This window comes from Solanum lycopersicum, chromosome 9 (genome assembly GCF_036512215.1).
Source record: "Solanum lycopersicum chromosome 9, SLM_r2.1".
NCBI lineage: Eukaryota > Viridiplantae > Streptophyta > Magnoliopsida > Solanales > Solanaceae > Solanum > Solanum lycopersicum.
Genome location: NC_090808.1, coordinates 68,591,458 through 68,609,507, shown reverse-complemented (window position 1 = coordinate 68,609,507; position 18,050 = coordinate 68,591,458). Strand labels below are relative to the sequence as shown.

The 18,050-nt window shown below is 32.0% G+C and overlaps 2 protein-coding genes across 3 annotated transcripts; one reads left to right on the top strand and one right to left on the bottom strand.

Annotated features, from left to right (window-relative positions):
• Positions 1-99: 99 nt before the first annotated feature.
• On the bottom strand, positions 100-5,545 carry LOC101264463 (purple acid phosphatase 15). 2 transcript variants are annotated; one of them, XM_010328528.4, is made up of 8 exons: positions 4,998-5,545; positions 3,554-3,745; positions 2,816-3,149; positions 2,345-2,562; positions 1,974-2,164; positions 1,574-1,858; positions 948-1,064; positions 100-297 (listed from the first exon to the last, which is right to left on the bottom strand). In XM_010328528.4, exons 1-8 carry the CDS (start codon positions 5,266-5,268, stop codon positions 262-264), a joined length of 1,644 nt encoding a protein of 547 aa, XP_010326830.1. In that variant the 5' UTR covers positions 5,269-5,545; the 3' UTR covers positions 100-261. The 2 variants fall into 2 exon arrangements, with proteins under 2 accessions (XP_010326830.1, XP_004247857.1); XM_004247809.5 differs by lacking the exon at positions 100-297 and having other exon boundaries at positions 642-1,064; positions 4,998-5,451.
• Positions 5,546-10,751: 5,206 nt separating this feature from the next.
• On the top strand, positions 10,752-16,167 carry LOC101264156 (ER lumen protein-retaining receptor). Its single transcript, XM_004247808.5, has 6 exons — positions 10,752-11,160; positions 13,193-13,458; positions 13,589-13,704; positions 15,432-15,505; positions 15,634-15,697; positions 15,788-16,167. The coding sequence occupies exons 1-6, from the start codon at positions 11,070-11,072 to the stop codon at positions 15,822-15,824; spliced, it is 648 nt and encodes a 215-aa protein (XP_004247856.1). The 5' UTR covers positions 10,752-11,069; the 3' UTR covers positions 15,825-16,167.
• Positions 16,168-18,050: the final 1,883 nt, after the last annotated feature.

Here is an 18,050-nt window from a genome sequence, read left to right as displayed (position 1 = left end):
TTTCAAAAGTGCTAAATCGATAAATATAGAGAATTTTGCGTACGTGTTTTAATTCTGAATAAATATAGTGAATTTCTCATCTGCTTTTATAGACGTAAGTTGATATAACTTGTTTGTCTTTTGATTCCTGACCTTTTAAAATTTGTTTCGCTAATTTCTACATAACATCTAGTTATTTCGATCATAACAAATATAGTCATAAAACTTTTAACTCTTTTATTCTTTATGATTAACAAACTGCAAATTGATGAAACATTGTCTCTAATCACGTATGCCTTTGTTTCCCATCATCTGCTTCTGTTAAGATTTGAAAAAAATAATAATTTAAAAAGCAAAAAATGAGTTTAATAACAAATAAATTTCAGAAAAATATGATATTCAACCAAATTAATGCATATGAATTGCACAATCTAATTAGCAAGAAAATTATTCATGTATTAAAAATTTAAAATTTGCATAGCTAAATATCATGTGTTGTGGCATTTTAGTTGTTTTGTATGTTGTATGTTTTGTTATCATTTTACAATCCCACATTTAAAAAAAAAAATAGTTTTAGATCAATTACATATTATTTTATTTAAAATAAAAAATAAAATATCTAAATCCTTGTGTTTCTACTATCTATATAACTCTAACCAGCATAACCGATCTAACTGATTAATAAAATGAAAGAGGAAATGTATTTCCATTACATTCATAACAAATCAAATAAAAATTACATTAAATATTAAAATTCAAATATAGTAATCTCTTCCAAAAATATACAACAAATGTGGAATTTCTTAACATTTTTTGTTGTACTAAAAAGTATAAGTGTTATCAAATACTATGATTTGTGAATCAAAATTTCCAAAAAGTGGAAATTTTTTTCTCTATGTAATTTGGGGTTAGATTAATTTTTTTATCAAATCAAATTTGTAATTTTGTACTAACCAGGGCTTAATTACCTTTGGTTTAATAGGACATTTCTCAGGTTGTCTCACTATGTAAATTACATCTCCAGCTTTATTGTACATATCTTGGTTCCTATGCCATGTCCATAGAGCATGTGTCTCATTTTTCACCTGCAAAAATATTAACCACAAGAATTAAAATATGCAAGAACTAGAACGGGACGCAAGGTGGTTGTCGCTCAAGCAACTGTGGAAGTAGACTCGGTGAAAAAGTCGCGTGCATCAAAGAAATGGAAGGGGTCTATATCTTTATCTTGAAAGTCGAACCTATGCATGGCAGGATGAATCACTCGAACAATCTATAAAATGACTCTTCAAGACTTCTTTCGTAACCAAGAAATCCCCGAGGGTAAGGTGGTACATGGTTCGCCCCTCTACCCTACCTTTCGTTACTCAAATACCAAGCTTTTTGATCACCTAGATAGGATTCAAACTCGTGACATGTCCCTAACCACTAGACCAAAGTCATGGGAGCGCATTATTTTGGTTTATAGGCATTTGACAAGTTTTGGCAATTGTCAAAAGGGTCTATACAATGAGTTCTCCAAATGATCTTGTCCTACTAAACATAGTCAAACTCAGTATCGAGGTGTGTTATGGTGAAAGAGATGTATACTTACCTCGAGTATTCCATGGCCGAAGCTACTTTCTCTATATGCACTATATTCAGGTTGTTGATCCCAGCAGAAGTTGCCGGCTGCTGGACCTGATGTAAAATTATAGGCACAGAATCCACCCATAAATTTGTCTGGTGTGCTAGATGGTTCAGGACATTTTCCTGGCTCGTCAGCGTGTTCTATCGCCATCTTCTCGCGGTTTCCGCCATCACCGACAGTTATATGGACTGGACCGCAAGGGTCCAGTGTGTAGTTATAGACTCTGTTGGACCTTTCATAGGCATGAACCTGTAGATTTCTTCAATTCATCAGTATCCGAGATCTATATTATTTTGCTGCACCTAAGAAGGGAACAAAGTAGTTTATGTGCTCTTGGATATCGGTACATTAGTCTTGTACTTACATGTCCGTTGAAGACTAAATCGACACCATACTCGTACAACAATTCTTCCATTGCTACCTTCATACATTCAGCTTCTCGATAGTGTGCTGTGTAAGTAGAGTACCAAGGTGGATGCCAAGTGGCAACTAGCCATGGAGTAACTGTCCTATCAACGTTAGCCAGGTCCTTCTCCAACCACATGTATTGATCATCTGTAATCATAAGCTTAGAGAATCATGACACTTTGCGAAATTTAGCAGAACGGCAAAGAAGTGAAAACACGATAGATTCCAGCTGATCGATGATTTGAGATAATTTGTTGAAGTTGATTACAAGCGTAACAAAGGGACAATAGTAACAAAATTGAAGAAAAGGTTGGGTTTGTAGTTTACCTGATTTATTATAGGCGACATATCCCCCAAGCATGATGAAGTGTATGCCTCCCGCATTAAAAGAATAGTATAACGGGGATGATGATCCACTTTCTTTTGATGGGAAAGCAAAGCGAGAACGATATGCTGCAAATGTCTGATTTTCAGCTTGTTCTTCTATCTCATGGTTCCCCTCCAACACCATGATGGGAATTTTGGACACTAACGGTTGCATATATCTATCGTGACAATGTCAGAAACAGAAGCACCAATTAAACTAGCGAAGTATACATGTTTTCAAGCTCTGTAAGGAAATAAAAAACTGGTCGTTTATGAAGATTAGTTAGGGATTATCTCTGTTAAATACTAAACTCTCAGTACAGAAGTTGAACTATCCATTTTGTTCTATGGTAATGAATCACGTATTTATTACTTTACTCGAGATGCGTAAAGAAAAATTTTGAATGGGCAAAAATGATTCGAAGTTCTCACCTTCCCCAATAGTCCCACCGAGGTTGATATGTCTCATGTATTGGAGTTTCGGGAAATGAGCATGAATAGCAATCTGAACCAGTTCCATTAGTGAGATACAAGTTAGCATACGTAACATCTCCCACTAATAGAACAAGATCTGGATTGTTTCCCATCAAATGGCTAATCGTAGAAGTGGTATTGTATGTAAGACCAAGGTCCCCTACAATTGCTATTCTCTTCGGATAACTCTTTGGAGATGAAATAGGCATGGTCTTGAAATGATAGGTAGTACTCATAGCTGGTATAGAAGGATCTCCACATCGATAATAGTATAATGTGTCTGGTTTCAATCCTGCAGCAGGAAAAAATTGCAGTAAATGACTAAATCAAACATGAGAGACCAATAATTACAGGGAGACTTGCTTTCTGAAATTATTACAATGGTCGAAGCCTAGATAGTGCCAGCTATATGAATTCTCGGTGACAATATTACTTCATCAAAACTCATCTCAGGCCATGTAAAACATAAAAATAATAATTACAAGTACGAGGTTGTTCATAATAACTCCTAGAAAAACATAGGACAGGCCGAGAGAAAGTGCTACACTAACGAATGGTCTCTTTAAACTCCTTCACAAGTAGAAAATCGGTGAACTCCATTTGACAATCTCAGAAACTTTCTGCTGAACACTGAACATATCGCTACGGAAATTTAACTAGAACAGAGAAACAGCTATGAAGTTTCAGCTAGCATACCTGTAAGTTGGACATGGTGTATAATACCAGAAGTGTAGTTCTGAAGTCCTTCAAATGGATAAAGTTGATTATAAATAACAGATTGGCCGATTGCTTCGCGTCTTAAGGAAAATATATGTTTCCCATATTGAACAACACTACCAACTTTACTTGGATCCAATGGTTTAATATTGTAGCCAATTTGATATTCACCTGCAAATACAGTAAAACACACAATTCTTAAACTCCATCTCAGATCAAGGATGTTAAGGTTCTCTAACCAGTTAGCCAAAGCATATCTCATCTCACACAAATTAAAATTGCACAAACCAGTACCGAATATTTTTCTGTATTATATTCATGGCCAAACAGGACCTCAAAGTTGGCCATGACTAAAAAAAAAATGTTGAATCTTGTTTCCATTTTATCAACTCAAATTTGATGGCGGATAATTGAATTTAATGTATCTGAGATGGAAGACGTTAAGACAAATATACGTCATCACAAAAAATCTAAACTTTGCACAAACCAACAAAGAAGATCTTTTATATCCAATACTGTGCTCATATCAGTGTCAATTAAAAGTTGGATATGAGTCAAAATCAAACAGGGTCTTGTAAGTTCCATATTTATCAACTCAGATTTGTGACTAATAACCGAATTTAACATACATTTTATAGATAAGCATTGGGAAAATGCCACAAAAGACTCAAAAATATTCATTTCTTAAGAACTCTTGTGCCAACGAAACACCATATAGAATTGATACAAGCACTAACTCTTTAAGCTAGAATTTATACTCAAACTAACAACAACAACAACTTAACCCCCGCAGTTACACAAAGTGGATTCTCGGGAGCACAAGCGAAGCTAGAAGCCACTATGGGGTCAGTCAAACACTGTAGCTTTTACTCAAACAGTGTGTTTGTATAAAGAAACCTATAAAATATATCTAACTATTAAGCATAGAAACCAGTTATTAATACTTGAAGTCATCATTCTAAAATACATAACCTATAAAGTCGAAATCATAATTCCACCTCTGCTCGGAAGAGAGGGTCGAGTGTACGCAAACCTTACCCCTACCTCAGAGGTTATCTCCAGTAGACCCTCGGCTCAAGAAAAAACTCCAGATAGTAATGAAGTACAAGAAACAACAGAACAAAAAAGTAATGTTGAAATATAACTCATCATGCATAATTTGATTTCCTCTTCTTTCCCCCTATCACTAGCAACAGAACAATACTACAACAAAGTACTATGATAGTCGAAATACAAGAAACAACAGAACAATACTACAACAAAGTAATGCAACAGTCCAAATGTAACAAACAGCAGATAGTAACAGAAATGAATGACAAGAAACTAAGAAAACAATACAATAACAACTAGTATGAACCTACAACAATATTCAAAATTCAAAATTTAAAATTCAAACTATAAACACAAAAGATAACATTTTTACCAGTAATCCAAGAAATCCAAACAGAGTCATAAGTAGCAGAAAGGGAAACAGATATCTGCTCAGGCTCAAATCCTTTAACAGTCCTTTGAACTCTAGGATCAGTGTCTGGCAAATCTACAGCATGTCCCCTAAAACTTTGGTCCAGAGGGACAGTCACTGGCTTAAAAGGTCCATCAAGTGTAGTTAGAATTTGACCTTCATTAACCTCAAAAAAGCTAACAAAAACCAGAAACCAAATCAAGATTAACCCCACAACCCCAAAATACTTCATAATCAATCAAGAATTTGCATGCCCCAAATAACCAAATTCCAGGTTTAATACTTCAAGAAACCAAAAGGGTTCACAGAAATATAGATAAAGATTCAAACTTTATCACTATAACACCAATAAAAATCAAAAGGGGTTATATAACAATAGCTAAAAAATGATGAAACTATAGAATATGCTCTAAAAAAAATTGAAGTTTTGAGACATGAATATATAATATAAATAAAACCGTGAGGAGAAAAATGGAATTTACTAGAAAAGGTGGGAAAAGGATATTCCTGATTATTTGTTTTATTTTATACATATATACTTATAACATCAAATATTTAACTTATATATATTACGTAATTTTTTAATAAAATATTTCGTATCTAATCACCCTTCGTCTAAAATGGCTCCGTTCATAACAGTTGAAAAGAGAAAAAAAGGTAGCCATAATTCAATGGATTTTTTTAGTTTCTAACGCCAACTATTGTTATATTATAAACTTTGCAGAGTTTCTCACGCCAAAGGGGCTTGCAGTTATTTGTTGAGGTGATATGTCATATGATTTTATTTTATTAAAATGTCAGATAAAAGATATATTAGAATTATATAAGTAAATAATGGGATAAATTTTGTATCGATAATATAACGATAGATAAAATTTATCTTTTTTTACTTAGTAAAAGTGCAAATTTGATCATTTTCACTTTTCGTAGGTTGTGTTTAATATAGAAAAACTTTTTTTACTTAGTAAAAGTGCAAATTTGATCATTTACCCTTTTCGTAGGGTGTGTTTAATATAGAAAAACGTTAAAATTAAAAAAATTTATCAAAAAAATATAAGTTTTTTTCTATTGAAAATAATAGAAAAATGAGTTTCATGAGTTATATTTTATATGATGTATTTTTCATTCTTCAATACTACTTATTTTTACTTTTATATATAAGTTAATATAAGTTTTTTTTCTACTGAAAATAATAGAAAAATAAGTTTTATGAATAACATTTTATATGATTTATTTTTCATCCTTCAACACGACTTATTTTTACTTTTATATACAAGTAAATATAAGTTACATAACATTTGTCAATATTATATACAAATACATTTACAATGGTATTTCTACTACTATATGTCTATATCAAACACACAATAAATAAATAAATAAAAACCGTTCTTTTGCATTGTTGTATTTGGAGAAAGATAGTAGATGAATATGGTATAAATTATTTTTAATGTATATTGAGGAAAAATCAAAATAAAGTATTTCAAGATACTCTATTGTATTGTTTCCTCCTAAAAATTTGAGCTTTGTTGTTATCAAGAAATAAAATTAAAAAAAAAAAAAAGAGTTTTGTCTCCTTTAGAATTTGTTAAATTTTGTAATTTAGTGAATATGGAGTTTGTGTAAAGATTTAAAAAAGAGCAAGTCGAGGCTAATGGAGACAAGTTTGAGTAAATCGAGATTAATTGAGGTTTTATATTATTGAACGAGTTTAAATTAAATTTATTAAAATGTAACTGAAATTGAACTAAGCTCAAAATCAATTTGTTAATATTTAATTAGTTATATAGATATTATAAACATGACAGGTGACTAATGTGCTTTGAAAACGAAACACAATATTATAAAACTTTTTTATGTAAATTAAAATTTAATCAAATCTTATGATGTATATTAAATTCATAATTCGATAAAATTGACTTTTTTCATTGTTAATGCATTATTGAGTTAGACATTTTTTTTTCTCAAGGAATAATCAAAATACCATAAGTATATTCCTAGTCTCTAAGTGGGAAATATCAAATTGGGATCTCTATCATATTTTATTGAAAATAAAAAAATGAAGCAATAATTAGTTGGTCAAACTAATCAATTTAATGCATTCACTTTGCTAAATGGACTCTAGATTAAGCTTGAAGGATTAAGCATTAAAATAATTTATTTGTATCTTCCTTTCTAATTCATCTAGGTAGCTAAGTACTATTTAATTAATGATCGTTAATTCTATATGATTTGATTTTTTCGGATAAAATAAAGGTTCACATTTCATATATTATGTAATAAGATTGTGGTAGTCAGACTTAAAGGCACGCTTTATCAAGTGATTGTTAGAGTTAGATTATTTGTGTGTCTAAACTCAACAACACTAAAACAACCTTGAACACACCCATCACGAGTGAATGTGTTAGCATATTATGCGAGATAAGATTATGAATGAAGATAATCGAGAAAAAGTGGGAGTGACTCTCGTGATGAATGAGATGAGACGGACAAGACTTAAATGGTTTGGACATATATGAAGAGTAGATGCACGGATGCGCCAATGAGGAGATGCGAGAGATTAACAATATAGTGGGCGGTGGGTATGAGGAGTGGTATATGTACACATAAATCTAAAAGAGAGGTGCTTAGACATTGCATGACACATTCACAGCTTACAAAAAACATGATACTGAGAAGAGGCTATGAAGCTCGTGATTAGAGCAGAAAATTATTAAGTAGTCGAGTGTTAGTTTAATTTTTCGCAACAACATTATTATTACTTTTCTGCTATCTTGTTGTTCAAATGATTGTTACCTATTCGTTTCTTTTGTTTCAATTACTTCACCCTTCTTAAGCTCTATTTACGAAATTATACGGAATATATCATTATTATCGATGAAGTGATTGGATACTTAAGTTATTTACTCATTCATCGAGTTGGGCCTATAAATTGTCAATTGGTCTAGGCCCATATAATCTCCTCCGACTCTCTCTTCTCCGGCCCATGCAACACGAAACTCCATACGATGTGTTAAAAAATTATGGAAAAATAACTTAAATACACAACTATAATTTTTATATTCTCCAATTTTCCCTACTTTTTTTAAATATTACATAATTCCCTATTTTTTTTATTTTAGTGTAAGTTTTTAGATACATTACACTCTCTCCTATAATACACATTTACCAATTTTAATGCCTATTTTTTCTCCATTAAAACACTCAACCTCTTAAATCAGTTTTTGAATTTTAAATTTTTTCCATTTAAACACTCAACCTTTTAATCAGCTTTTTAATTTTGAATTATTAAATTTAATTAAATTTAAATAAAAGAACAAATTTTGAAATTTTAAATTTCAAAATTCAAAAAATATGGAAGCAGGGTAACTTCCACTGTATTCTACCGTTTTGTTCTTACCAAAGTCACCTTTCACTTCTTTTTTTCCTTAATCGTCTTCATCCCACTATTTCTTCATAACTTTGAATCTTCTCAACCCAGCAGATTTTTCTATTTTCTTCTTTTTATTCTTAATCCATATTCGACTATTTCTTCCTAATATTGAATCGTAAGAACCCAGACCCTTTTTATAGTTAATCCATCATCAATTCGTATATTCTTCTCTTTTTCGTTTTTGTTAATTGTTCTATTACTTCATAGTAATATAAGTGTAGTAAAGTATAATCTGTGCTTGATGATACATGTTGAATCTGTGTGTACATTGTTTAGTCAATGTAATGATACATGTAGTAGCTATGTATCACATGTTCTGCATGTAGTATGAATTCCTGTATGATATCATGTATCAGTAAGGTATTAGTTGTTTAGTTGATTTACTCATACATGTTTTGAAACTTGTTATAATGTATCATTCATTAAGTTTAATAAATGCTTCATCAGATATAGTTGATGATACATATAGATTCTTTGTGTATGTTGTTTAGTCGCTGTTTATGATACATGTATTAGACATGTATCACATGTTATAATGTTTTATTTAATTCAATGATACATGTTATAGACATGTATCACATGTTTTTCATATAGTATGAAATTCTGAAAACTGAAACCATGTATCATTAAGCTATTTTCAACTATTGCCAAAGCCTGTGTATCATTTGTTGTGCCTTCTACACACGTTATTTCTCCACTTCTTCCATCAAAGTTATGTACAGTACCACTATTCTTCTCAATTGTGTCAATACATAATGGATATATTGAAAATCCAGGCTCGTTTTTTTTCAGTTCAAAATATAGTTTAACACTCATATCGTTCTTAAGTTTCATCGGACAGGAGTTACCTTCTACAATGTATCAAATTTCAATTTCTTTCCTTGATACATCAATGTCCAACTCGGCCGCAATTGCTGCTTTGAGATTAGAAAACGAAATTGAATCACCAACAACGATTCCATCAATTTTGTAATTTTCATATTGCAATTCGTTCACCCAAATTCCGGAATATCTCATCAAAATCGAAGTATTCATCTTTAAAAACCCACTGCAACAACAAAAAAATTTCGGCAGCTCCAATTGTTTTCTAAATAACTGATACAATCTTTGATTTTCAAATTATGAAATTAATATCCAATTAAGTGCTGATTTAATGCTGTTTAATGATCTGTTACCACAAATTAAGCTGTTTTAGTAACAGCTTTAAATTTACCGTTTTTATCCCCTATTTTTTCTTAACAGTTTTAAGTTACTATGTATCATTTACCATGTATCATAACTTTCTAAAGTATCACGGCTCAGCAATTTTAAGGGATTTTTTGTAATTATTAAACTTATCGGGACAGAATGTAATTATTGAATTACACTATGGGATTCCTTAAATTTATACAAAAATTATTAATATCCAAAATATTAATAAAAATAATAAAGAATTAATTATTATATTATAAAACTATATAATACTTCAAGAAATCAACATCAAAAATTCCAAAGTTGACCTTAAATATTCTTATCCGTTTCATACAAATTCTAATATGTCTAAACGTCATCTACATATAACCACCATTTTTAGTACTTTCTATTACTTTTGTCAAATAGGTGATCTTTTTTTTATTTTTAATATATAAAATCACTTGATATTTATCAACGAAAAGTGATTGAATAATAAAACAGTAAAAGTAATTTATAACTTAATTAAAATAACATTGTATAATAACGAATTAGTAATAGATTATATGGATAAATCACTAAACTATTTGCTTTTTAATTGAAATTATATATTCGAACCATTGTAAGCAATATGCAGATATCCTTTGTTATTATTTTGGGATATTGGTGTTTTCGTTGTCTAAAAACTAGAGCATATATGTCATTTACTTTAACAGAAGACTAATTTGTTGACATATGTTGCTATCTTATCCGTCGATCTAATATTTAAAAAATGTTGATTCGATGAATACGATTATGATACGTGTATGTCCATTAGTATAAAGGACATATATGCTATAGTTTTTTACGACATGGGCATCAATGTCCTAAAAATATGACGAAGGATATCTACATATCATTTACAGTAGTTTAGGGGTATATTTATCTCTTTTCTCGTTATGAAATTATAATAGCAATTATTACAAGAGTGAAAATTATCTATTATTTTCTAAATATAAAAATGTTTTATTATGAATAATAATCACATTTAGTTATTATTTTTTCTGTTTCAATTTATTTATTCTATTTTAGTTTGACACATAATTACGTTAATTTTATAAAATTATTAAAAGAAAGACGTTTAGACAAGTAAATTAAAACGAAAAGACGATTGTATTACTAAAAATCTTACACGCATGATGCTACATTTTGATTGGATGAGCCACGTTATATCCATTCATTCACATTAACGGGTTGAACCCGTTTTCTTTTGCCGTTACCTAAACGAATCCTTTTTTTGGCCCGAAATTTTTGTGTACAATTTTTTCAAGAACAAAATAACTGGTGGCAGTGTGTGTGTGAGAAGTTGCCAAGATCTGTGATTTTTCTGAGTAGATCTGTTGGTGGGGTTTGTTGAAAAAGATTCAATTTTGATCTTGTTTAGAGAAAAGATGAATATATTCAGGCTTGCTGGGGATATGACCCATTTGGCTAGTGTTCTTGTTTTGCTTCTCAAGATCCATACTATTAAATCTTGTGCTGGTATGTTTTTTTTAATCTCAAATTATGATACCCCTTTTATATGTTTTAGTTATAAATGTTGAAATTTAGTGTTTTTTTTTGAATTGGGATTTGTAAATGTGTTGTTTTGGAAGGTATTGTTTGTAGTTTTTGTGATTTTATTGGAATGTAGGCTCTTTTTTTTTGTTGAGCTGAATGGATTGTATTTCATTTTGTTGAAGTTGGGGTTTTATGGGAATTGTGATGGATTTTTGTGTTTTTAAGGTTTGTTGTAATGTTGATTTGGAAAGGTGTTGAGGTAATTTTTTCTTGCCTGCTGAGTTTTCACTTTTATAGTGTTGTCTGATGCCTGTTGTTGCTGGTGGGAGGTGGGAGGCGGGAGGCATCCGTGGAATTAGTTGAGATTTGCGAAAGCTGCCTGGACAACACGGCCATTAAAAAGGAGTGTTGATTGCTGTCATGTTTAGTTCTTATAGAAAGTTTGTCTTGATTGGTTGGATTTTGGATTAAAATGTATTAAGTTTTGCTCAGAAATGTTGTACATTTAGATAGTGGTGTTGTCGAAGGTGCGTTTAAAGCGCATTTAAGCCTTGAAGCGAGCCTTAAAACATGTTGAGTGTTTCGCCTTGCTTAATTTGCGCTTTAGTGTCGTCATTGGAGCTCTGAGATAAACTTTTCCTTGCGAATGAAGATTTCGTGAAGAGACGACTTTATTGTAAAAAGATCCAAATATTTTGTCCATACATTTGTTATCCATGCTTATAATTGTTAATCTTGGACTAAACTTAAATATATTTGTATGTTTTCTCCATTTGCGCCTTTTCTTATTAAAGCCTACACTTTATCTGTGCTTAAAGTCCCAACTGACGTTAGGGCCTTTTTGCGTTTAAAGCGCACTTAAGCGCTGAAGCGAGCCTCGATGCACGTTGAGCGCTTCGCCTCACTTAATTTGTGCTTTAATGTCTTCATCAAATCTCTAAGATAAACTTTTTCTTGCGAATGACGATTTCCTGAAGAGACGACTTTATTGTAAAAAGATTTGTCTATATATTTTTTATCCATGCTTATAATTATTGATGTTGGACTAAACCTATATATATTTGTATGTTTTCTCCATTTGCACCTTTTCTCATAAACGCCCATCTTTATTTGCCTTAAAGTTCCAACGGACCTTAGAGCTTTCGCTTTTGATAACACTAGATTGAGTTTGCCTGATGCTCTTGGATTTGTTGGTTAAGGGATGTCGCTGAGATTAAATCTGGGCAGAGTTTATTTGAGGCAATCTGTTTGTGCCAGTTGGTTTCATAATTGCGTTATTTTGAAAATCTTGACTCGTTATGATAAATTTTGTGTGAGCTATTAAATGGGAGAAAAATGTCGAAGATATAGTATACTGCTAATAATGAAGAAAGTGAATTATTCGTGAATAGCATGTTCAATGAACAGAAATGGTGCTTTCTGCTGCATTAAGTAGCTATTATTTGGGCTATAAACTACAGTTACCCTGTATATTGCACTATTGCAGAAAGCGAAATCTAACACTTCATTGGCTAATGAGTGTTTCTTTAGAAACTAAATGAGAAGCGTCAAACAGAATCAAAATTATAATGCCGGAGAGGTACTTTTCCTTTAGAGTGTTCGAGAGCAAATAACTAGAGAAAAGTTGTAGTAAGTGGAATCACTAGTATTTTTTTAGTAAAAGAATAAACATCATGACAAACAGGGGATGAAATTTTTTAAGAGAGATAATCTTTTACTCCTTTTTTGGTTTAACTTTCTAATGGAGAAATATTATCCTCGAAAGGTTAAAGTAACTCTGGGTCTGAAGGTTCTTTTGAAAATGTCAAACATGGACATGAGATATGTAAGAAAAAGAAGGTGGTGAGCTGAAAGCCATCATGTTAAGGGATTATGCTCCTTTTACATTTTAGTTTTCTTATCCCTAGGGGAAAAATCTCGTTTCATGCGACATCCATTAACATTGGAATGGTACATTAGGGAAATATCCAGTTACTAGACTATGTTTCTTAATGGTTGAATTATTTATTCACAGGTGTTTCTCTGAAGACGCAAGAGCTATATGCTCTTGTCTTTGTTACTCGCTACTTGGACATATTTACAGACTTTATTTCACTATACAATACTACAATGAAGTTGGTTTTCTTGGGAAGCTCTTTGTCAATTGTGTGGTACATGAGGCATCACAAAATTGTTCGGAGATCTTATGACAAAGACCAAGATACTTTCCGTCATGTTCTCCTTGTGGTTCCTTGCCTTGTATTGGCTCTTGTTATACATGAAAAGTTTACCTTCAAGGAGGTATTAATGCACTCTCTGTAGCTCACTGACTTTTTTTGGGTAGCATTTCATATTATTATGTCAGTTGGATGTGCTTCCACTTTCTCGTTAAATGGTATATTCATCATCATGTGGTTGCATTTTTGACCAGGTAATGTGGACCTTCTCCATATTCTTGGAAGCTGTCGCTATCCTTCCTCAGCTTGTCTTGTTGCAGAGAACAAGAAACATAGACAATTTGACTGGACAATACATTTTACTCTTGGGGTAATGTATCTTTCCTTTTGCAAGAGTTGATTATGCTCACTTCTAAATAACTTCCTTTTTTTCTTCTTATTTTGTTTATTAAGGGCTTCTTTCTGAGTCTATTTATCATGCTCTTCTTTTGGGTGGGGTGGGGGTGGAGGGTGAGTATCCCGCTTGTAGCAAATATTTCTCATTAAGGAGATTGGATATTAATGTGAACAAGCTGGATAAGCTATTGTTGGATCCATAATTGTTGTCGTCTTTTCCTTGAGACTTGTTTTAAATAGCTTCTTTATTCATGGAGAGTCACATCTCTCTCTCTCTCTCTCTGTTGATTGGTTAGAAAGTTAAATAAACTTCAAATAACAGGTTATCGGTGCTTGTTTTTCTATTTATTATTTTAAGAAGAAACTATGATAAATATGCATAAAATTTAGAGTATGTCTTAATATAGGAAAGAAGGAATAGGAAGAACCTATAACTAATGATGCATTGACAAATCGTCATGAGAGAAGTGAACCAGTAACCAACAGATATAATAGCCTGGGCTAGAGTAACTTCCTCGGGTAATTTTTTTTTGACCATGTGGACCTGGATAGAGGAAAATGGATACCAAGGATTGATAATAGCCAATCCTAACTAAATTAGGAATGAGGAGTAGTAAATTGATTGATTGATTTTCGGAGTTCAATTCTTAGGCCTCGTCTGAAAAATAATCTTGTGATCCCAAACACAACAACACAGTCTGAGAAACTGATTTCAGTTTCTGGGCAGTTGGTGTAATTTTTCTTTTCAGTGCTGAGTGTGTCATCAAGTTTATACCCTTTAGTGCCATAGATTCTCTAGAGGTTGAGAAGTCTGAACTAGTTTCTATTAGCTGACAAGGTCGTGCAACGTTACAAGATAATTCATTGATATTATCAAAATTCTGTATGATCTGATTTTATGGGTGAGTATATAGATCCAGAGTTTGAAGTATCGTATATCCTAATACATGACTGGATAGGTAATGCTGCTTATGCCTAAAAATTTGCTTCGCACAACCAGGAAATTAGCCACATCAAATCATTGGCAGGGTACAAGGGTGTCGTGCAGTCAACTTAACACCCTAAAGTGTAGTTGTCTTTAATTTCTTCTTCAGTATTTGAGAATTCCAATGCATGTTCTATTGGTAAGACAATTGAGGTTTAAAAGTTCTGTCTGGAAGTTCGAGATGACGAAAAGAAGGGACAGGGAATGAATCCTCTTTTTAAAATTGTAAAAAGTGTTCAGAACGGTGAAGCCCGATGGCTGATACTGTCCTTGTACCTCCTGTTGTTGTATGTATTTCTATGTAGTGGGTTGTGAAATTTGCTCTGTTTTCACTTGCTTAAGGTCATTTTAGGGCGTATCATTGAAAAATTTCTTCTTGTTGAATGTCCCATTAAGGTATAAATACATTATTAAGCTATTAGATAGGCTGGTCACATAATTCATCAGGTATCAGATTGACAGATTTGCCTCATTCGAGTCTCAGCCTCGCACCCCTTTCTTACTGAGACATCATTCGACAGCCACCACCTTTGGCTACAACAAACATATTGCTTGTCAGCCAACAGGATATGTAACAATCCTGCGTGCTATTACAAACCAATGGAGATATGGGATTATCAACCATTCTTTGATCTCGCTCTTCGCATTTTTCATAGGTGATCATGGAAGCGATGACAAATTTAACCTAACATGGTTTATTGATTCTTGTCTTGCAGCGCATATCGGTCACTTTACATCTTGAACTGGGTATACCGCTACTTCACAGAACCACACTTTGTACATTGGATAAGTATGAATCGCCACCCACCTCTCCTCATTTCTTTTGCTGTTCGTTTATTCCTTGCAGACGAGCATCTTTTTAAGGTTTCTGTTTCGTGACAACTTCTTATGTTTCGTTGCTCTTTTGTGTTATCGCAGCCTGGATTGCAGGCCTCATTCAGACGTTGCTTTATGCTGATTTCTTCTATTATTACTTCCAAAGGTAATTTTCTTAGCATTTCTGTGTAAAACAAACCATACACGTGTTACATTCTTTTAAACGTTATAGTAAGCCATTGTTCTTCGGTTGCAGCTGGAAGAATAACACCAAACTCGAACTTCCTGCCTGAGCTCATATAGAAGTAAACAAGAGCTGGCTGAAGAATGATCCCGATGAACGTTTATAGGCCAGGGTTATTCTCTGCCCCGTCCCCGCGGCTGGGTTTTCCTTCTTTTGTTGGCTATAACTAGGGCAAGAGTAAGAAAAACATGATACGAATCATATTTAGAGTCTTGTTTGCATCAAGAATTCATGTCTTTGCTGCTAAGTAGATTGTTAAAATGCATATTCTTTATGTATCAAGAAAACTTTGTGACTTCATTTTTGTTGTACTAGAGAGATTTTTGTTTCTTGGACTTCATAATTAGTTCAAGAAAAAAAAGAGAGAAAATGATCACAACTTCTCTTTTTAATCCGTGGTTATTACTGTTTCGTTTTCGTAGACTTTACACTATTTTTCTTATTAAAAACCACGCTTTCTTAGAGTTGATCAGAGTTGATCATAGGGTCTTTTGGAAATAGTTTCTCTATCTTGATAAGGTAGTGGTAACGTTTGCGCAAGAAGGCTATACATGTTTTTATCTATATTTATTACGTATGAATCTGTCCATCTTTAATTAGAGGAAGTTGCATGGACACTAAGATGAAAATAACAAGCAGCAAAAAAATAGGGAAACTTAAGTAAATGTATTATAATAAGAAAAATATTTATCATTTATAATAATTTTTTTTTTCTCTTTATCACTTGTAATATAATACAAGTTCAATATACATATTACAAAGAACAATTTATTATTCACATATAATATAAATTTTAATGATGAATTACATTTATTACACATTTTATTTCACTTATATACAATGTGATAATTTTTTTTACCAAACAAACATGATATATATCAAAAAACAATTATAATTCATATATATTGCATACATAATTTACTTTTAATACATATTACAGATTAACAAAGCATTGCTATAAATGGTGATAAACAAAAAGTATCGCTAAAATTAGTAATTATTTTTTAAAATGTATTAATTTATTTAATTTTTTCAACACACGTTTGAAGTTATAAATTATTTCATTAAAGGTAATAAAGGAGTATTAAAGTTAATCTGTTTCTAACTATAGTTAAACAATATACTCTCTTTGAGACGGACTAAAAAAAAAGAGGACCATGACTTTTAAGATATGTAATTATGGAAGTAGGAAATAAATAAAAAATTTTAAGAAAAACTCTTAATCATGGCTATTGATCCCTATTTAAGTTGTAAACTATCACGATTTTTTTTGTTTCCTTCTTCACATTAACTAAAATACTTTTGCCTTTTTTATAATGATAATTATGATTTATAATAACTTAAAATACAGATCTAAATGCATAATTGTTTTGCTGCTCAACGAGCTCGTCGATGGATCATAGTATATTTGTTATTCCGAATGATGTAATATACCTCATCCTTGTGATGACATGTGTTAAATCTTTGATGCGTTTTAAGTGTGTCTCGAAGTCATGGAAAAATATAATACGTGACAAAATATTTATAAAAGCTCACCATGATCGATCCAAATCATCGTCAAGTAACAAAAATTCGATGTTGTATGCAACGATCAAGGGTGTGTACGAGTTTCAACCTTTCGAAAATAACAAGGTGTTACTAAGACGAAAGTTTCCTCTAAAGAGATTTCAACATGTTCCAACTTTGGGATCGTGTGATGGTATAGTTCTATTAAAAAGTCATCTAGGTTATAAATCGTTTACTTTATGGAATCCTTATAGTAATGAATACGGAATATATGAATGTCCATACGTGAAAACTTACAGCTGTACAAGTCCACACGCATGTGGATTTTCCGATTATAAAGTTATATTGATTTATAAATCGTTCTACGCGATTTATAACCTAATTAGTGATAGTTGGGGGAAGAAAACAAGTTCTCATGTACGAGAACTCAATGTAAGATCATGGGATTGCTGTCCAGGAATAAACACAACAAATCGTGTGTTTTGGTCAATTGAATGGAGAATTCACCAATTAGTTGGTCGAAATTCTAAGATTATATACTTTGACGTGAAATCAGATGAACTGAAGGAGCTACCAAAGCCAGACTTTATACGTGAAAACAATCATTTGTATAGATTGACTTCTTTTAAAGGTTGTGTTTGTTTATACGGCGGTACAATCACTAGCGAAACATTTGACGTTTGGATAATGGAACAACGCGAATGGAGATTATCATTAACGATTAGTTGCACAGATCATGTGTTATGTGGTCAATTTGTAAAAAATAGTG